At 40.7% G+C, this 22,679-nt stretch overlaps 1 protein-coding gene and 1 non-coding gene across 3 annotated transcripts in view; both read right to left on the reverse strand.

Annotated features, from left to right (window-relative positions):
* arhgef17 (Rho guanine nucleotide exchange factor (GEF) 17) overlaps positions 1-22,679 on the reverse strand; it is a 71,978-nt gene that overhangs the window by 14,717 nt on the left and 34,582 nt on the right. For both annotated transcript variants that reach the window (XM_030744049.1, XM_030744048.1), the window contains 4 exons: positions 7,781-7,858; positions 4,400-4,582; positions 1,087-1,203; positions 107-199 (listed from right to left, as the gene is read on the reverse strand). In XM_030744049.1, the coding sequence (XP_030599909.1) occupies positions 107-199; positions 1,087-1,203; positions 4,400-4,582; positions 7,781-7,858 (471 nt within the window). The remainder of the gene's footprint in view (positions 1-106; positions 200-1,086; positions 1,204-4,399; positions 4,583-7,780; positions 7,859-22,679) is intronic.
* Positions 2,746-2,818, reverse strand: trnam-cau (transfer RNA methionine (anticodon CAU)). The gene has a single exon. It is a non-coding gene; the product is annotated as a tRNA-Met (tRNA).

Genomic DNA, 22,679 nt, shown 5'->3' on the forward strand with positions numbered 1-22,679 from the left:
CAACACAAACAGCAGAACATTCATCTCCTTTTAAGTGGGCTTTCTGTCACTAAACACTCTGAATAACTTTCAAGAAGGCATGTAGTTTGATTTTGAAATGAGTCACCTTAACCAGCAGCTCGTATCGAGGAATCCTCTGCACCGGCTTAATCATCAGATCACCCAGAGCCTGCTTCTCCTTGTTCTCACGCATATTTTGCTGTTGGATTGAAAGAAGGACAATGGAGACAAAGTGGAAGACACAAGAAACATCAGTGACTCTACACCTGGCTCGAGCCTGTAATTCACATCTCTACCACAAGATGGTGAAGTGGTTCCACAGCAAATACCCTGCCTTGCATTGAAGCTAGGTGGCTATAAACTGAGAACAGGATGATGTGTCTGGTTGGATTTTTGCATCTGAACTCATTAACTTGTGCGTTTTGTCTCCTATCTCCAGATGGGGGACACCCCAGTATATGAGTGTAACACACACATCAACTAAACTCACTGTTTCTAAAATATGCACTCAGACTTAAAGCAAATTTTCCACTTAAATTGCCTGGAATAAGCAGCAGCCAAGGGGGCTGAGACATGAAGTCCACACAAAATGTAAAAAACAACACAAAACACAGTCCAGTAAAGCACCAGTTATTAGGTATGTGTCTGTGCACTATTTTTTTAAGTTTATGGATGCAGATTGATAGCCAAGCTAGCGTTAGCTGATAACCAATCACTCCACCCTCTGATCCAAATATGGTCACTTCTAGCTCCAATAATCCAAGATGGCAGTGGCTGTAATGCTAAAAAAAAAAGTTTACAAACCAGTTGTTACTAGTGCTGTGGCTGTGTCCATCTTTTATATACAGTTTGTGGTTTAAATGGATGGTTTGTAGAACAAGTCACAGAAAATGCAGTATGAGAACATTTTCTCATACTGCACTTACAGTCCCAAAGGAAAAAAAAAAAAAAAAGTAAATTACACAAACCTTACACTAACAAAGAGCTGGTAGTGGACAAACACATCATTGCTATGTATTTCACTGGAGTTTTTCAGGTTTTAGAAGCTGATTAAAGAAACGCAAGTTTTCAAAATCCAACACTCACCTCCAGAAACTTGTGAAATGCTGGCTTGGCCTCCTTGGCAATCCTCACAGCATCTTTGGCATTGAGGAAGTTATCAATGTATGCTGAATACATATTAGCTAGTGCCTCTTTGGAGAACTAGAGGAAAAAAAACAGGAAATTTCAGTTAGTATATGCACACGTTTATGGCCCTTCTTTGAAGTTAAACTGATATTTTAGTTTAAACACTACAGGGGGAAAACTGGTGAAGTCATTTCCCATCGTTGGTTTAAATCACATAAGGATTTCAACCTTTCTCCCTAATGCCACTTTATTTTGAATATAAATTTTTTTGGAGCACACATAATAACAATAATTTAAAAAAAACACAACTTTTAAAATGAGATATTTTTCTGAATTTTTCTGTAAACAATTAATGAATAACACAACTGTACTGCAGGAAAAAACACAAGCGGGAAATAACATTTTCAAACACAGATGCCACAGTCCTGTTCCATTTCTTGTGAAAGCAAAACACAAAATACCAGGATAAACAAGTTACATTTGTTTAAATAAATAATTAGGAAAAGAATCTGCTCTCACACACACACACACACACACACACACATACACATTCAGATGAATCACCATGACCTGCTTTCTTTTCACAAATAAAAGGGTAGAAGACACAGCAGAGAGAAGCACAACGTTGTGCCGTATTGAACGTCACTGAGTAATCATCTTTCTGCCCTTTGATGAAATGGACTGACTTCCGGTTTCCCTGTCCTTATCATCTGCCTCTCAGTGTCCTCAGTAGCAGGTCTGACAAATAACATCAGCATTAGCTACAGGGCAGGACAGAAAGATCACAAATGAATTCTGGTGAAACTTAATGTTTCTTTTCCCTGTAAATATACTGTACGTGTTAAACCTCCAAGCATTCAAGAGGGAGACAGCAGTCGAAAAAAAGCCAACTGATGTTTGCGCCCATAATAACGTCATGAAGACTGACCTGTCCATTCAAAACTTGTGCTGAATGTGCATATATTGTATTCTTTAAAAAAATAAATGAATAAAAGTAAGTAGACATGCTGCAGTTAATAAAACATTAATCTACAGACTTCGTTTGATAAAATGGTCTTTGGTTTTGTAACAGAAGACTTTTGTGGTTGATCAGGTCATTATCTACTGTTACTTGAGTATTTATTTCCTGTGTTTCTTCACTGTTTGTTAGATTAGCATGGGAGCACTACAACCTCCGGGATTTTATGGATTGACAAAATGAACTTTGAACCCCCCTGACTTCGTCTGTCAAAACAAATGCGCCCGGACGCCTGCGTGACCAATAGCAGTAAAAGCCTTGGTCTTCATTGCTTTATCCCAGACAAAGTCAGATGTGTTGTGTTTGATAAACTGATCACAAAATTGTCAATAAACTAAATAAAATCCAAAAAGTACTTTTTACAAAACAAATCAGACAATCAGACCTTGGTTATGCTCACATGCGCTGAAAAAGAGGCTTAAACCTGTTAGCAGAGTCCAAAAAAAAAAAAAAAAAAAAAGGACAATATTGAAACCTAACTGGTTAATTGAGGCTATGTCTTTCAGTCTTAAACTAATTTTCTTAGCTTGTACAAAAATCCTGTTTTAAATGGTGCCTGTGAAACATATTTCCTATTTAGAGAGACACAGAAAACATTCTGCCCCGTGTGAGGCTCGAACTCACGACCTTCAGATTATGAGACTGACGCGCTGCCTACTGCGCCAACGAGGCCTGAGGTAGCTGTGACCGCTGCAGCTTTAAGAGCTCCATGGAGAGGGTGGGGGAGGGGAGCTTCAGTCTCAGTGCTGCAACAGATTCAGCCAGTCAGTCAATGACAGCTTTTTACCTTTATTGCAGTTCTTACTTTATAACTGAAAGGAAAATCCACCTCAAAACATAAGGAGAAATTAATAAGTGAGGTTAATTGATTTTGCGATGCATTTCTCAACCTGCCTTCCGACTAAACCTGCAGTCTGCGGTCTCCTGTATTGTCTATTAGTTTGTGAAGCAGTTTTCCATTCAAGCAGACAAGCGCAAAGTTAGGGTTTCCCCACTGAATAAAAACAAAGCCTGCAATCACACTCTGCTGTGACCTAATGAGAGGACCGAAACTGACGTCTGAGCATCTTCGGTGACAAATTTGATTTTATGGTTTCAGAGAAAATCTCCTAGCCTTAAAAAACTATAACCTGATATTCAACCCAGCACTGAAGCTTTAGAGCAACTGTTTTGTTTTGTTTTTTTGTGGTAACCACCCTTGGGGTCATGGGAAGTTTTAAATGGGTCACCATGCGGTCACTGGAAAAACAAAATACTAAACTAGTGTTGCCAACTATAGCCCATCTTTCAATAAAAAACAGTTTCCCCTCATTTTAAGTTTGTTTATCCATTCAAGCTCATGTCTACAGGAAAGTAAATGTTGTATGAGTCATGTCTGCAGAGATGCTTCACTTCTGCCCCTGCTTTTACAAATAATAGCACAAGTCCACCGAAACACAGCAGACAGGATGTTTTCAACCGACATAAAGGTTTTACATATGCCGCTTCCAGAAGAAGAGATGCAATTTTCAGTGGTTTCTTTGGTTGTTTTTCATTTCAGCACTGATTCAAACTAATTCAAAATTCAATAGGACAGTGGTACGGTTAAAACTGTAGGATTTCCTGTTTCTTTCTCATGCACAGCAGCTTTATTGGAAGGCGTAAAGGGATTGCTTGGTATCAGAAGTAACATTTCTCCCACAAAAAAAGCTGAATATGCTAACAGAGCACAAATCTGTACCAGGGCCAGAACAGTGCTGGCAAAATATTTGAGATGTCAACTGAATGACCGTGCCGATGCTAAATTGCAAAGTTTTTCAGTTTTCCTTGCCAGAATACCGAATTGCATTCATTCACCACAAGATGTGAAATTGTTAGATCTCAAATGTACGTTGTCCAGTCTGTCCCCGATGTCCCAAGCTTGATAATATTCCGAGTCTGGAGACATTTATGTGTCAATGTGCTTCAGAGCTCCACCTAGTGGCAACAGGGAATTGCCATTAAGTGATGAACGTCATCCCGGGTACGAGGAATTAAAGATATAGGTTGACCACAGAAGATTTTCACATCTCAAAGTGGTGATGTTCATCGCTCCTGCAGAGCTGCAGAGATCTGAATAATCAATTTCATGGCACAAGGAAGCTTTTTCTGACAATCCAACACTTTCCTAAGACGCTGTTGATTTTTCCTTTTGTCTCACCCATTTGGGCACTATCTTCACATCTGTTAAGAAGCTGCATGTGTGCTCTTTAACTTATCATCATATCTACTTACCGACTGGATGAGGAGGTGTCCAACTGTTTGCCTGTCATGCCACTGATTCACACAGCTAGCGACCTGCTCCAAGAACTGTTCGTGGTGCTCCAGGATCTCCGGGATCTGGTAGAACATCTCATCCACCAGCAGCGGGTCCACAATAGAGCCACTGTCCGGCTGTTTGAGAGGACGCATGTAGCCCTGAGGAGGGAGAACCACCAGCTGATGACTGAACAAATCTTCTATATAAATACAGGCAATCCCTCTCAAAAACAGTGAAAAATCCATCTCTCAGTTTGTGTCTGTTAGTAGTACAGGCAGTGTTTTCGAAGACTGATGTCACATCCTATCTGCCATTGCTTTCACTTGGAATCAGTGGAATAATTAAAATTTAAACAGTTTCTTAAACATGACATAAATCTTTCCTCTCGTCTCAGCGGGTAAACGTATGAACCCATTAAATCTTGGGTGAGTGATCCTGTAAAATTGGCAGAGGCCCGTGCTCTCCTAGCACTCTTCCATTTTTAATAAGGAGTGTATAAAACTGCCTCCCAAGACAGAAACATCTGCAGGGTGCATGTTTTGATATGTAGTCTTAATTATAAACAGGTAAAAGTTTGCTATGGCAATATTTACCCTTGTAAACTTGTTGTTTCAATCCCTGCCAGAGTCTAAACACTAACACTGGTTTTCCCCAGAAGCCACGTGTGGGGAAAAAAATGCTTTATAGTCTTACTCCTTGTATTATTTTTATTCAGAGAACCTTCTTATTACTGTGTTACACTTTAAGTCTTTATATAAGTTTATCAAAATTGCATGGATACCACAAATAGGACCAAGGTAAAGTTTGCCAAATATAAATGTGCTCTATTTCCAAACAGGCTCTGTATCCTCTCTCTATTCAGTTCTTAGCTAACAGCGTGTTTCATCGTAGTCCACAATTTGTCAGGTGTGCTGTTCTCTGCCTCCGTGCCATTTTTATCTAGATTTGAAGCAAAAACCGTGTCTGTTTTTATCTGTTCATGCAATGACATCACTCATCTTTGTTTCTGACAAACTGAATCCCTTCTAAAGGCACTCTTTTCACTGCCTCCCAATGCTGCAAAAACAGCCGCTGCTCAACACAGCTGAAGTCTGCCAATTAATTTCTCACACCATGTCACCATGTATGAAAGCTGCATTCATACATTATGAAAAAAGAGAAAGAAAGACGAAAGATAAATAAATTAATAACAGTAAAACCTGGTAACATCTACGCATTACACCGGGTTACAGCACCGCTGATCGCTGATATCTCAAATTTGGATTTAGGCTGACATATCGCACATTTCATGAACACTGTGAACAGTAATGTTGGCATAGATGCCACATTAACAAACCTGGACTGGGTTAACAAAGCTGGATATTGTCATCACTTTGTCCTAATTCTGTGTAGATTAATAAGCAGTCTTCTCAACAGTGTCCTAACAAGCTTGCCTCAGACGCACCCAAACTCAAAGACACTCACAGTGTGATCTATTAAACTTGAGGGGAATTTGGAAATTCAATTTACTCTGAAATGAACTCAGACTGATGCGACCCTGACGCTTCAGAATTTGTAAAGTCCAGCAAGCTGTGGGTGGTTTCACTGCCTGCATAACACTTTTGACGTCTAATTCACTCTGCTGGTTAAAACACTTGCCTGAAGAAAGCTGGAATTCACTTCCTTTACCCATTTTTCTTGGAAATGTTTTACATAACAGCTCAGTAACTACCTGGAATTGCTCACGTTATGTCACAGGAAAGCGTTGGAGTTTCAATGGACTCTTTGAACTGAAAAACGCTAACTGGTCTGAAGAGTCTCAATTTCTGCTGCGAGATCTGGAGAATAAGGTCAGAATTTGGTGTAAACAAGAAGGCATGGATCCATCCTGCCTTGTATTAATGATTCAGTGGTGTAGTGGTGTGGGGGGTTTTCTTGGTACATTTTGAGCCCCTTAGTAAAACCTGAGGATCATTAAAATGCCACAGCCTACCTGAGTGTTGCTGCTGACCATGTCCATCCTTTTATAACCACAGTGTACCCATCTTCTGATGGCTGCTTTCAGCAGGATGACACACCATGTTACTTAAACTGGGTTCCTATACTTGACAGTGAGGTCACTGCACTCAAATGGCCTTCAGATCTCAAGCCAACAGAGCACTTTTGGGATGTGGTGGGAACAGGCTACGCACATGATGGATGTGCAGCTGCCAAATCCGCAGCAACTGTGTGATGCTATCATATTAATATGGACAACAATCTCCGAGGAATGTTTGCAGCACCCTTGTTGAATCTGTGCCATGAAGAATTAAGGTGGTTCTGAAGGTAAAAGGGGGTCATACCTGGTACTACTAAGGTGTACCTAATGAAGTGGCTGGTGAGTATATATGCCATTCAAAGGTTAGATCGTCACATTAAACATTGAGAGAGTTTCAGATAATCAACATATACAAAAACAGTCAAATGTCTGGGCATCAGGTTGCTTTGGTTTCCAACATTTTTTCCAACTCTTGGATCCATATGATATCCTTAATGTGGTCACCCTAGACACAAAGATTCAATTCAACTTTATTTATATAGTGCCAAATCACACCAACAGTCGCACGACAAAAGCCAGAATCCTTTACAGAGGACTTCTCCAAAAGTCACAAAAAGAAAGAAACAAGTCGGATTTCAACTCTGGACCCGTATCCTTCAGAGCCGTCTCAGCTTAACCAAATCTGACACCCTCCGTCAAGGATGTGCGCTTTCACAGCAGTCACCATGGTAACACTTGCTTTCCTTGTGTCGTCATGGGAACACGGCCTGGGTTTATTCGCTTTGTGGCCACACACACGCTCATAAACAAACGCACACGCAGAGGCAAAAATCAGTGTGCATGTGAGTGCACATTTTTGTAAAAATGCACACTGATTTCACTGTTCACCCACACGCAGCAAACAGTGACAGGTTTACACAGCAGGGCGATCACAGTGTGCCAAAGTGAGTGTGCGTATGTTTGAGAATGTGTTAACCAGAGAGAGGGATGTGGCTAAGATTTGTGGTAAAGGTTAGTCAGCTATTAGAGCACAGACAGGTGTAGGATATAGACGAGTGTGTGTGCGTGTGTGTGTGTGTGTGTGTGTGTGTGTGTGTCAGATAATGCTGATGACAGTGAGATGGAGTGATGGGGTTAACAGATTAGCCTGACAGGATGAATGAGAATAAGTGGATTATGTAACATCTACATTTACATCCTCAGCAATCTGTGTTTTGTTTTGGGTTTTTGTTTTTAGTTATGATTCTGTGCGTCTGCCTATGAACACGACTCATTTATAGGAACAGATACGTAAGACAGTGTGTGCAGTTATGTGTGTGTGTGTGTGTGTGTGTGTTACCTGAATGAGAGTGCGCAGTGACTCCACATATGACTGCTCTGTATCTAGGAGGGTCATCATGACATGCTTTCTCATATCCTGTGAAGACAGAAGAACAAGAAAGAAATCGGGTCAACTAATACATTTAGGGTCATCTGTGTCATGCACTGTGTCATATTTAATCTTTCTTTATGTCTTATAAGCAATCAATCTGGGGTGAGATATAAAAATATATACACAGAAGTACATGTAAAAAGTTTTTGTGTTAGCATTTTATGCCTGTCTGTCCATGGGACTGCAAATAGAAAACACCTATTAGATAAACATAATGCATTCTATTTTCTATTCTAAGCTTAATGTGGAGCATAAACAAAATTAAAGTTTAGATCGGAAACATGACGTGACAATCTTGAGAATACATTTTTTTTTTTTGTGGGGGGGGGGGGGGGGAGCACAAAGATTGGACACAGGAACAATGGAAAAAGGTCATGAGTCCAGATTTTTCCTGTTCCAGAGTGATGAGAGCATCAGGGTGAGAAGAGGAGGGGATGAAGTGAGCCACTCAGTGTGCTAATAGCCTCCCATTCAAGCCTGTGGCAGGCAATGTTATGACCTTCTGTTGGTCAGGTCGAGGTTCAGCAATGCCATGTTTCCAAAAAATGAGGTCTGCTGACCATCTGAATACACTGAATAACCAGGTTTGTCCATGAATAGATTTTCTTTTCTTTCCTGATGGCCCGGGCATACTCCAAGATGACAATGGCAGGATTCATCAGGCTCAAGTTGTGACAGAGTGGTTCAGGGCGCATACACGGACACACTTAAAAGTCTGCATTTATGGCCGACTTTAAATGCAAAAACCTCTCATGAACTTTGGTTCACATTTATTTCTCGCTATCGCACTTTGTGACCCTTTAAAAGTTCACACTTCAAAAGCAGTCCTGAACCAGTGAGGCGGATCGGCTGTACTGAACCTTGCAAACACTAAAATGCTCCTCCGAAGCAGAACAACACGAGCACAGAGAAAGTGAGCTCTGTTTCATCAAGCAAAAACAGTATTTTAATGGGGAAATGGAAATTTAATGTTCCTGACATTTAAGCCTGAGACTCCTGACAGTCTGTAAAGTAAAAGATGAGTGGGGTGGATTACGACCAAGTAAGAGAAATATGACTCAAACTTAAAGTTATATGGTAATAAATATCATTTTTCCGGGCTTATGTGTGCTAAAGTCAAAAATGTCTGCAAACAAAAACAATCAGCAGCTCTTTCTGTACTTTGAGAATGGACCTTTTGTCTTTCTGGCATTTTGAATCTCCATTTTCTACCTCTGCATGCTTTCTTTGTATCAGCGCAGACACAACACTGAAACTGAAATCACAGTCACTGTTGTCCTCAACTGATTTCACCTGCCCGTCATTCTCAAGAAGCAAACATAGAACTGAGAATTCCACACACATACACACACACACACATACACACACACACACACTGGATCAGAGGTCACCGAGGCCAGGAAGTCTACACAAGCAAAGCACAATTCAGCAGTTCGTTCTGTAATGACTCCTGATCTCTGGATGCAAGTTTAAAAATCTGCTTTGATACCTAAGAAGCCCAAATAGGAAAATACAAAGTATCAGTGACAGATTATGCCTTTTAATTCATGTGACATCTTATGCCTACATCACCTAAATTTCTAACTTCTAAAATCGCTCTTATTACTTGTGAACAAGCTGTGTGTGAGACAGCAGGATAGAAAGACAGAGAGGTGGGAGAGTAAGGGAGACTGAGGATCATAGAGTATGTCAGATGTATTTTATCCAGGGTCTCAGGGGAGAGTCCCAAAATATTCTGGTAACAAACACGACTTATATCAGATAGAGCCACAGGCAAAGCCCTACGGTGCATATATAACCACAATGGCTCTTTCCCCCTCTCTCTGTCTCTCTCTCACAGTCTCACATACACACATAATGGCCACAAAAAAAAAAAAATACACAGAGGAGGCTTTTTTCCCCTCTTCCCCTGCTCCACTCTGCCAGCACCGCTGTGTCCTATAAATAACTGTAACAATAACTTCCCAGAAAGGTTATGTTTAGCATTTGGCATCTAAGGAGACCCCAGGGGCGCTGTGGGGCACCACTGGAGAGTGAAAGGTGGCGTGTGGATGGATGGAGGAATGTGTATTGTAGTGTGTGTGTGTGTGTTTGTGTGTGCGTGCGTGAGTGAGAGAGAGTGAGAGACAGAGAGAGTGGTTGTGAGTGAAAGACTTGTCCTCTTAAATAAGAAACAGTAGTGAAAGTTGCACCACCGGTAACTCTTCTCTGTAAATCAGCACAATTGCTCCTTCTGTCCAAATCTACTCAGCCCTGACAAACAAACACAAACACAATAGAGTCGGGAAGAATAACTACAGGACTAAACAAGGCTAAAGAGGGAAGCAAAGAACAACATAGTAAACATCCATTTATATGCCTTAATTACCTCCTAAGTAACTGTGGTTCAGTCCCCTGTTATAGTACACAGAAGCACTGCTATCAAGGGCCTAAATGAATACATTTTGAGTACCGACTAATCTGTCAAAAATCTGATGGCTCAACTGAAGGACCAGATGCATCTCTCAGGTCCTGTCAGGTCTTTGCTGGATTTTTTTCTTATTTCTTAAGGACATGAATTTCAGATTCTGTTCATGTGCTACAGATAGTTTTTTTTTTTTAGGCCTGCCACTTGTTCTTTTGTCCTCCACTTGTCCAGTTTCCTCAAATTTTTTTAAAGTACACACTGCACATCATGCTGAGATATCCCAAGTTCTTGGATAAGCTCTCTGGGAACTGCCTTGTTGGTGCAAAAATACAGTTTTATTCCTGTCAAACTGTTATCTTTGACATTTTTGTTAAGATTGAATAGGAATATAGGAACAGGAAATGATGTGTTTTTTGCAGTAGAGACTAGATTCCCCCCCGTTACATCAACGGATGCGGTTTCTCTCAGGATTTCTTGCTGTGCTCTCCACACAAGAACGCAGCTGTCCCTGCACGACAGTCTCACACAAATTAAACCTCATTTACGGTGATCAAATTAACAAATGCAGATCCCCTCTTTCTTTCTCATGAGTACTTCACGGTAATGACTTCTTCATGAGACTGCCTGCTTTCACTCCTGTAAATACATACATTTTCTGCACCTTGGTGTGGTGCCGCAGAAATAACCGTACTCTTGCAAGAGCTGTTGAGAGTGAATAACGCAGCTGACCGCATGACCCGACAAGATGGGGAAATAGCAAGTGTGTGTGTGTGTGTGTGTGTGTGTGTGTGGGGCGGTGAAGTTAAACATGAAGGGAGCTTCCCTGAGGACAGGAATGTTCCTCTGTCCGGTGCTGGTCGCCTTTATTAGATCACACATGCACACATCAGAACACAGTGAAATAATGCTAGGAATGCCAGTTTCATTTTGCTAGCAGAGTTACCATAGTAACCCCAGCTGAGAGGCTGATTGGTCACAGGGCAGGCAGTGTACTAAAGAGCTGATAACAAGACGCTCTCTGCTCAGGCTGTGTCAACCCTCAAAGAGTCCAGAGTAACGCTACAGCACACGATGAGGACTTGGTTTCCATTCTTCAAGCCAAATATAACATTCCTCATAGGTGCTTTTATTTCTTACAACTTCGATCTTATTTTGGAAGTTCTAACCACCATTTTTATCAGTTGTAGACAAGTGAGCGCTGAGATCCAGGAACAAGACATCTGAGATCTGAATGAAACAACCCAAACAGGGCATCAAAATAAGCTGTCAGCCTGATCATCTAAACCATTGCATTCTGAGTTCAAATTACAGGTGTGAGTGAGAGCATGCTGGTAATAACCTGTCATTTTATAGGAAAGTGCAACTAGACAAAAGCAGTAAGTGTGACCCCACACACACACACACACACACACGCTTTCCTTTACTGACCATATAACCTGGATACTCCTCAGTTACTTTGGTAAGTGCAGTGTGGTTTGGTAATAATCATGTGACAGGGAGTAACAATCTGAAATTACCTTGAAAAATCTTGAAACAGGCAGATGGAAAAAGCAGGCTCAGTGGTAGCAGTGGTCTAATGAGTGAGAACACAGGTGTGAGTAATAACATTAAAGATGGCTCTTTTCTATTCTATTATCTCTGCTACAGGTAATGCTACAGGTAACGCAACCATCATTAATGTCAGAAATGACAAACAGGACTGGATCTCTCAAAAAACATTTTTCTTTTTGAGATTTTTTCCTTTTGCAGATCACTCGCTGAGAACCCTGGAGATGGTTGTGTGGAAAAATACCAGCAGATCAGCAATTCCTGAAATACACAGACCATCCTGTCTGGCACCAACAACCATGCCACATTCAAAGTCACTTATATCACCTTTCTCCTCCATTCTGAAGTTCAATTTGAATTTCAGCAGGTTGTCTTAACCATGTCTACATGCCTAAATAATCCAGAATGTACAGACAATGAACAGAGATGCAGTTCCTGTTTTACTAACCCCAGACTGGCTCTCAGATTGTAGTAGCCTCACTGGATTTGTAGAGTCTAATTTGGGCTTTAGCCACATCGCACACTGAACTCATAGCCTCTGGCTGTTTGTGACCGGTGATGACAGCTCCAGCCCTGACACCTGACCCAATCTGAAATTCATCAAGCACAGGGGCAATAAATACTGGATATACAAGTGTCTCCTTGTCAGCAAAGGTATTTTTTTCCCCCACAGCTTTTTCACAGCTTCCAGTTCTTCACTTCTGCTCAGCATCCAAACAAGTTTCATCATGAGTCAAGGTTAAGCAGTAGAGTTATGGCTAGTAAAGAGGGACCAAACATGGGACAGTCAACACCATCATCCACCACGATGTGCTCATCTTTTTTCTGAGAGAAGCAAGAGAAAAGCACTCCCATCACTGCTGTTATCTCATATAAGCTGCTTTTGTCTTGTGTATAAGATCATCTGTAGTGAATTAAAATCTTAGGAAAAAAAACATCTACACTTTTAATAATCACCAGATTCAATAATGTATGACTCTTAAACTGCCACGCCACACACACCCCTGCACCTATGATGGTATAAAGCTGGTATGTATCAATGGAGTACAAGCTGCTGCTTAATTATCTAATATAAAGCATTAAAAAAATTACTCAAGCAATATACAGTATCTCCTAAATTAAATGTCCTCCATAAACCTCATGAGTCACCTCCTTACATTGATCTTTTTAATAAACCCCATCTCAGCAATGATGCACCTTTAACAACAAACTATGAATTTGTGTAATTTAATCACCCCAAAATGAGATCTGCTCAGAAAGACGAGTCTGGACGCCACAGTCTGCTCATTTGAGATGAAACTCACACCATTTGTCTCCTCTCATACACATATTCAGTCTCAGAAATTGTGTTAATTTAATGTCTGTGTTTTGTAGGTACGATATGTTCTCTCGTGTCCCTCTGTGAGCTCTCATGCCTTAATAATGTGTGGGTACAGGGGGGTCCATAAAACAAGTTATTCTTCACAAGTTAACCAAACACTGCAGCTCAACATTAAAGACAACACAGTCCAGAGCCCGGTGCTCATGTACCCAGCTTTGACTGTTGCTGTTCTGTTTGACTTGATGTTATTTTGCTGGGCATTCCAAGAGCACCGTGGCGATGTGCTGCATTTCTGCTGCCGTGTGTGTTCTGTACTCTGTCATAGCGCACTGCTGGGATTACCATTAGAGCATCATTAAACACCTTAACAGTCTAAATTCAGGTCTTTAACTTTGTTTAGATTTGTAGCTTCAGTGTGTATTTAACTAAATCTGTAATAATGTTTTGGTTGCTTGACAGGGATACGCTGAATGAGAAAAACCAGAATGCCACCCAGTGTTTCAGTGCTAGGAACACAACTTCCTTTTCCCAACATAGCTCTTTAATTTGTACCTGAAAGTGTCATTTTGCCAAAATGGACTGAAGTACCCAATTATTCTTTCTAAGCAGCATAACTGAGTTCAGTTTTGCACTATCAGGAAATTGTAAGTGCACTTTCTTTCTCTCTGTGACCTCTTTTTATCAAACAAGAAAGAGATTTGCACGTGTTATTATGGGACACAGCTGTAAAGACTGCAGCTGCATACAGCTTTTCACAAATGATTACACACTGTCCTACAAGGTTATGTGTTGGTCTGTTTACTTTTTGTCTGTCTACTAGTACACAGAATGGCCCAAAAACATACAATAGGATAAAAAGGGGCTTTAGTTGCTCAGGTGGAAGCATAGACAATAAAAATGTGTGTGTGTATATATATATATATATATATATATATATATATATATATATATAGATATATATATATATATATATATATATAAAAATGTGTATTTTCTATATATATAAAATTTATATATATATGTGTGTGTGTGTGGTGTGTGTGTGGATGGGAGGTGGACTCGTGTAACTGCTACGTTACAGGAGGGTGGACTGCTAAGTTATCATACTAATATGAAATAGAATTTTGCTCACCAAAACTGATGCACAGACTTCTTGGACAAGCATTAGCTAAACAATTTGATATAAGTGCATTAAATTCTACTGGGTCCAACTGCCTGTATCAGCCATCAGACATCATCCAAAGTGAGGATGCCCTTAATAGTAATCACTTAAAGCTTTAGTATAATTTATTGGGTGAATTTGTAGGAGGAATTTAAAGAACAAAAAAACAAAAAGCTGTCCCTTATGGTTGTTATGCAAGGTAAATTAGCTATCAGGACTAAAACAGTTTACTGTGCCACACAATATAGGGTATTTAAGACTGATGCTGATATTTGGTGACTTAAAAATCTGATGTATCGGTCGATATAAATATGAAAGATTTCCCTAACATTTGTTATGTGTAGTGTAGGACTCCTTACTAAAATTCGATGCTACTGCAGTTTAAACATAGTGTAACAAGTTGTGGACCCGACTTGTTAACGCTCTGCTCGACTCTGCTCAGCTGACCATTGTTTTTGTGATGCTCCAAACATATTTTGGTGCGCGCAGCATGGCTGAGGGGAGTTTCTCCTATCTCTTCTGTACTTTTTAATATGCTGATATGAAGGAATCAGTATCAATATTGACCATATGTTTTTAACAGTATATCCAGATATATTTTTGCTGTTAACACGCTATAAAAATCTAAATGCACTGGCACAGTTTTGTGCATGAACACACTAAAAAGAGCATGTTTTTTAATAATATTAATAGGTTATTTTTTCTGAAATCAGGGAATTAAAACAAATAAAGTTAGCAACTAAAGATCATGATGTGATTGCCATGATGCACTTTAGAGACTGACCGATATAGAGTTTTAAGACAGCGATATCTGGTGATTTAGCAAATCTGATATTTTAGCCCATATTTGTTTCCTTTCACGCAGACAGTTTCCCTAATGTTTGTTATCTGTGGTTATTTATGAGTTCTTATGAGCAATTGTTATTTTATTAATCTATTATCATAATCACTTTTTAACAGCACACTTTTAGTGACACCAAAAAAAAAAAAAAAAAAGTAACTAAAGAAGGTGTCAGCAATACTATTGTAATTTCTTCTACATTTTGTCATAGTCGTAAAAAATTATAACCAACATCAGCTACAACACTCAGGTATCTCATTAGTGAATTTAGTTGGGAAAGAGCTGAAGTTTGTTCATTAAAAGCACACAGTCAGAAATGCAGCTCCTTCCCATTGCTCTCATCACTCCTCTTCAGCCCCTCCCAACCTTCCCCCTCCTGACTACTGTAACCCCTGGCAACAGCCTGGCAGAGCAGCAACAGGCATCCTCTTAGCCAAAGAAAAAACATCCTCATTGCCTATCATTTCCCTTTATTCAGCCATACACAGCTGTAAACACTAGATGGATTTTCACATCCTTGAGGTGCCAGCCCTGAAAGTAAGGGAGTTGCATCCTTCCCTTCTTCAATATTAGGATTTTCTTTCTGTATAATTCTGGCATGCAGATGTAAAGAAGAGCATAAGTGTGCATCTTTATGGGCTATCTAATTGTCATTTGCAGGCCACAGACTACCCTGACCTACTCTGAAATGATCAATAGTATTTTCTCTCTCTCAGACACACACGGATGAACTATTGATCCACCTCCAAGCTCCTCCATCCTCAGCTCTTTAATTCATCCCCTGTCCTAACTCTTACCATGTCTCTTCCTCTAAATAGCTCCTCACCTTGGTCTCACCTCTCATTCTCACAGTGAATAAACAATTAGTGTGGAGGTGTGTATTTATACTCTTCTGCTTTCCAATCTTCTTTTGTACACACACTATTTGAAATAAAAACTAAATACTAATATCAATAACTAAATAAAAATAAAAACTGGCAGCACGGTGGTGCAGTGGTTAGCACTGCTGCCTCACAGTTAGAATACCATCTGGAAGGCCTGGGTTCGATTCCACCTTGGCCCGGCCTCTCCCTGTGTGGAGTTTGCACCTTCTCGCCTTGCTTGCGTGGTTTCCTCCGGGTACTCCGATTTCCTCCACGTTCCAAAGAATGCACTTACTGGGGTTAGGTTAATTGGCTACTCTAAATTGCCCATAGGTATGAATGTGAGTGTGAAAGGTTGTTTGTCTCTCTGGGTTATTGTCTTCGGCAATACTTTACAGAAGAAAAGATTAATTTGTTACCATTTCATTAACTTTGAGTGTTTTGTTTTTTTTTTTAGAAATGATAAAAGTCTGTGCGAATGGTTAACTGTAATCTTCTAAAGACTATTTAGGAAGACAAAGGCTGCATGCTCTAAATAAGAATAAGTTGTACGAATGACAGAATTTATATTGGATTTACATAGACTTACTTGATCCACAACATACTAACATACTTCAGTAATGCTGCATATCAACAGGTTGGGTATTAAGACTAGAGGCTCTACAGTGGCTGGGTTGTGTCTACAGTTTAAATATGTGCATTTGTTGATTTTGCCCCGGCTCAAGCATATTTAAGTCAACTATAAAGGATGACACTTGCACGCAAATAGACAACACTGCAGAAGGTGCTTTAAAATAAAAGCAACTGAGAAGCGAGTGGACAGATTCATAAACGGGGACAGATGGACAGACAGTGAGACTTCAGTGAGTGGTCTGAGTGTCACTGAGAGTAGGTGTTAGAGCTAATCGTGTGATTCACTCAGCTCTAATTATATTATAGAGGGGTATCACAGAGAGACAGAGGGGGATCTGAAGAAAGACATATTATCCAGTGGAGATGGACATAATAAAAAAAGGAATGAGCTATAAAAATAAAAGAAAGGCAGAGAAATGAGGACAAGAGAAACAGGGTTTGGGGCGGCCAAAAGGGGGGAAGAAGGACAGAAAGTGAATGATAAGAAGAGGATTAACAGGTTGGACAGACTGGAAAACTAAATTGGAGCTGGAGAGGCTAATGATAACTTTTAATATGCAGAAAAGGACAACACTTCATCTTAATGTACTACAAGCAAAAAACACTGATCTACCTCTCCGTTGGGGGTTCCAGCACTAAGTCCATTTCCATTCAGACTCCCACTGGAGTTACTATTCCTGTTGTTGTTTCTGAACTGATCCACTGCATCTCTGTCCCCCGCTTCTTCTCCTCCATCTCTCTCTCCCCCTCCTTCATCTCCTGTATTCTCTCCATTCTCATTCATTTCCTCCAAAGCAATGCTGAACTGGGCCAGGGTTCGAACCATCTGCAGCATACGGAAGAGTCCCTGTGCCCAAACGCACACTCACTTGGCACATAAGACCCGCACACAAAGCAGCCCGAGAAGGTTTCTATCGGTTTACTTCATCTCTGTCGGATAAAGTAAAGCAAGACACACCTGAGGGTTGAAAGGAATCGCCACCTTTCCCTCCTACCACGTTAATAAATCATGTTCCTTGCAGCTGTTTTCTTGCAACCTCTCTCGCAGACTGCCTGCTCTTCTATAAATTCAACCTTGTGTCTTCACTTCACGTCCGTACTGGAGCAGGTAGGCTCGGCTGCCGCAGCTTGTCACAGTGTGTGTGTCATGCAACATGCACACACCCCAAGTGAAAAGCAAGGGACACACTTCAGCATGTGTGCAATGGTGGTCGGATCTGTTTCCACTGCATGGATGATGTAAGCAAGATCCGAGCGCATGTCGAGGTATATGTGCGCAGCCCAGGGGAGAGATAGAAGTGTGTGGGCGCGCGCGTCTGCATGTGTGGGTGTGTTTGAGTGTGTCGTGGCCCTCCCCCTGGGTGTGTATAATAAGAGACAGCAGCAGGGCAGATGCTCACAGCGCTTAGCTCCGCTTCACACCACCAGGCTCGACCAATCCCCCCATAAATACTCGATTGGAGTATGTGAGGAAGAGAAGTGTGGGGTTTTTAATCTATTCACCTCTCTCTAATTTATCCAATAAACCTATGCCACAAGGAAGACCTTTTAATGTCAATCAGAAGTCACATCCTCCCTTTACAATTGAATACCCAGTGGAAACAGATTTGAAAGGGGAACCTCTTTCTGCTTCTCTGTTTCTATACAGGCAGCCTGAAGCAGAGCACTGAATAGCAGCCCACACATAACCATGACAACAGTGAGAAAGGTGTCATTTTAAAATGACTGTACCTGAGTTGGTTTTTTTTTCTTTCATTGCACTTTTAAAACTGCTTCCCATTATTTACATGCAACCTTAAGTTTATAAATACATTTCCTCTCTTCTGTTGTCACCCTAAACTGGATAAGGACTGGACTTCTGTTTAGGCTTGCGAAGACGTAGGATAACACAGAAGGAGCCATCTCCTCGGGAAAAGACTCAGCTGTACATCTGCACTAGAGAAGGGACACACTTTTGAGAACAGAGATCTTCACATTTTGGACAGAGAAGACAGATGGTTTGAGAGAGGAGTAAAGGAGGCCATCTATGTCCAACTGAAACAACCATTACTGGACAGAGGTAGGTTACCATCCACAAGCCACCTATAATATAGCAATGAGATCCTTTTACACATGACTCAACCCAAAACTCACACCTTGGCACGTATAACCATAATGAATAATAAATAATTCACACCTGGGCTCATGTGACCCTAATTACTCACATGATCACAGTATGGGTCAACGGTTCTCAGGACCAACCTCCAAGGTGACAACCCCACTAGAGGTCTACCAAAATCCTAACTGTTGCTGGACGTGGATCACCTGTCCATTGTCGAATGCTGATTGGTTGACGAGTGGGCTGGAACAGGGAAGGGAGGGCATACATACACCTTACAGTTATGATACAGTATTTTTTGGAACGATGTCAACCAATTTAAAAATAGTGCCATTATTGACACAAATGTTTGTATTGTTCTAATCTTTATTTTAAAAAGCCTCTTAATTTTGTTTTTTTTTGTCTTTGGTGTGGTTTTCTCTGTCATTTCCAATACCCACTCTGTGGTATTGGAAATTTGAGTTGGAAATTTGAGTAGCATGACAACAAATCAGGGAGGAGTTTGTAAAAGAACATCGAGTCCTTTACATGTAATTTTACATTTTTGTGACATTCAAATTTAAAACAATACCAGCTTTTTTTTCCCTGCTGATACAGCATTTATTTGCAAGTTATTAACTTTTGTGTGGTGCACAGATCAGATTGTATCAGATGATGCAGGTATGGTATTATTGGCCATTACTTGACCCCGCTTGTGGGAGGCTTTCATGCCTTTGTGTTTTTATTATTTGATTAAAGATGTAATATTTTTTTCAACCATTTTACAATTACAATAAGGATCAATTTTGATGCCCTTGGCCATATCATGGAGGATGCCTTCCAAGATTTGCTGGAAGAACTGTATCTGCATAAAGTAAAAAAGGTCTAAAACAAACATAAAAGTGATCAAATGCACTTGGACACAGAACGACAGTAAAAAGAAAAAAAAGGAACTCTGTGTGTGTGTGTGTGTGTGTGTGGTGTGTGTGTGTGTGTGTGTGTATGTATTGGACAGCCTGAAGCTTTAACTGAGTGCAGAAATGTAAAACACCATTCTGCCAAAAAGGTGGGAGAAGTAGAAGGAAGGTCATGTGTGCTTGAGCTGAACTTTAATAAAACTTTAATGAAACTTTAATATTTCTACTTGATAGTAATGGTAAACAGAGTACTATGTAAAAGATAACCTGGATAACTGCTTTTGAATTTCAGTATGAGTTGACTTCTGTCTTCTTTTTTCTAGCCATAAATAACCTCAACAGACTTCAAGCTCTTTCTCTCCAACAGAGATCAGACATTCACAACATAAAAAAAGGTCACAAAAGGCATTTAAAGGTCAAGCCCATGGCAGGAAATTGTCCTTTAATCCTTGTTGCCATATGAACTGTAAGTCACTTTTGAAAGTGTAGTGACAGGGATCAGAAATGACTCTTCAAACATCTCTCAGGGATGTTTGAAGTGTAGCACAGAATTTTTATTGCAAATTAAATTCCCTTTTTACCTGCGGTTTTGTTTCTTTTCCAACAAACTACCTTTAACATCAACAAAGAGCAGCATAAACACTTAATAAGCACTACATCTTTCCTCAGAGCTCCAGGGTTTTGAATGTTTTACTTTTTTCCTCATATATGCTTCTCTGTGTTTCTATGCTAACATTAACACTTTCTACACATCCACCCCTTTCAGCAGTTAGCAATCAGTCTGACTGTGGAGTTAATAGCTTTAATGGTACCTTACCATACACGCACAGGGCCACCGTGTTGTTTAACCGCAGTGCATTTGTCATGAACAATGAAACACTAAGCCTAAAGACCAAAACCAATTTTCATTGGATTAACAGCATATGTCCAGTAAAGATATCATGTGTGGTTCACTGACGTGTGTTGAACACTGTCAGAGCTTCCTTTGAGCTATGAAGAGATACGCATGTCACAATCATCACCTAAACCAGTTACATCAGCATCTTGTTTCTATAGCAACTTCAGTGTGCTCACATCCTCAGGCTTCCTGTTTAGACTGAACCTGCAGTTGCTAGGTTCAGCTGCATGTGTGGATGCGTGCACATCTAGAAACAGTGGGCTGTCTGGCAAAGGAGCGTTTTCCTGAATGAGTTAGCAGCTCGTAGCAGGCTGACCCAGATTTCCAACTGGTGTGCATTCACAGCCACATGAACATGCTCTTCGTACAGGCCTAGACTGCATGGTCAGTTGAAGATCACTGTATCCTTTAGAGGAAGTATTAGACAGTTGTGACTATATTCAGGTGCAGATTGGCAGAAAAGATGAATAAGGTCAAACTCCCTCTCACAACCCTTTAGCTGTTTTCGGTTTACGGATACAGGCAATAATCAGCTGTTACCTAAAACAAGAACAAAAGGAGCATTAAAAAAAAAAAGGAAAAACACACACACCAGAGCTCCATGCCAGATACACATGTGGCTGATCATAAGCGGGATGCATTTGCAGCCGTGGTTCAACCTCATACTTCCTCCCCACCCTGCAAAGAAATGTGTGTATGGTTTAATACTTGCTCGGCTGCTCTGCCCGCCTGCCTGTATCAGTGAGTGACACTAAGTGCTGCTAAATGACAGCTGATGTGACATCTTTATTGAAACCTCTGAGCCAATATCACCCCGCAAAACTGAGTCAGCCTGGAGGCAACCCATAGATAAACATGTAGGAGGACTGATGACACCTGTCAGCCTAATCCAGGTCCCCAGGTGTGTGTGTGTGTGTGTGTGTGTGTGTGTCCCCCGAGACAAAGCGAGTAAAGTAACCTTAGGAGAGGTGGACGCATGACTGCCCAAACAGATCAAAACAGATTTGTCATCACACACCTGCACAGGGACACACCTTGTGCCATCTGAGCCTCTGTTTATGTGTTTCTGTGCATCTTGCTGGGTGGGTGCAGCTCTGTTAAACTCCCCATGTCAATGCTGGGTAACAAGATAACAGCAGGTGATTCCAGGAAAAAGATCACTGGCATTGCTACCTACCACGTGGGAGGTATATTCACAAAACTTTAACGATTCCTCACCATCTTCTCTTCTTTTTATATTTCTGTTTCCAGGTACATCTTCCTATCTCGCCCACTCTCCATCTGTCTCCACATTAAAATAAAAAAAAAAAAAAAAAATTATGAGCTGCATGAATCTATGGCCACAACCTCCTACAGACACTGATAACTGTCACCAGCTGTATTTATGAAAACAAAATCACATGCAGAGCAACGGGAGAAGAGGAGGAGAGCTAAACATGCCTTACTAAAGCCTTACTTTGACAGTGCATATTTTAGTGCACACACCACAGCATATAAAATCAGTTTATATTCTGTGCTGTACACATGCGTAAACAGTACCCACAAGGGGGCAGTAGTAATGATAAAAGTCATTACAGGGTGTAACTGTTATTTAGTTTTATCCTGCCACTGGCTCAAAGTAAAATTATTGCAAAGCCACAACAGAACTAATGCAACCGACTTATTCAAATATGAGCCCCCCCACCGCCAAAAAAAAAAAGTAGTTGATGTCTGTCTCCAGGTCAAATATTACAGTCTTAGAAAGTTTAACAAGGAAAGTAAACAGCATCTGGTATCACAGCAGAGCTGTGTTGAGTCTGTTGTTGTTGAGGCCTTAGCAAGCATCTGTGTGAGAGAGAGAATTCACAGGTAACAAGATCTACTTGCTCTCCAAATACACCCTTATGGGATGGTGTGGATTTGTGTGTGTATGTGAGAGACAGATGCAGAAAAAGAGAAGTGAAAGAGAGAGATGTGTGTGTGTGTGTGTGTGTGTGTTGTGTGTGTGTGTGTGTGTGTGTGTGTGTGTGTGTGTGTGTGTGTGTGTGTGTGTGTGTGTGTGTGTGTGTGTGTGTGGTGAAAAGAGCCTTTGTCCCTGAGAGGTGAGGCTGAGGCAAGGACACAATTGGGCTAGCACATGTGCACACACATGCATGCACT

This window comes from Archocentrus centrarchus, chromosome 13 (genome assembly GCF_007364275.1).
Source record: "Archocentrus centrarchus isolate MPI-CPG fArcCen1 chromosome 13, fArcCen1, whole genome shotgun sequence".
NCBI lineage: Eukaryota > Metazoa > Chordata > Actinopteri > Cichliformes > Cichlidae > Archocentrus > Archocentrus centrarchus.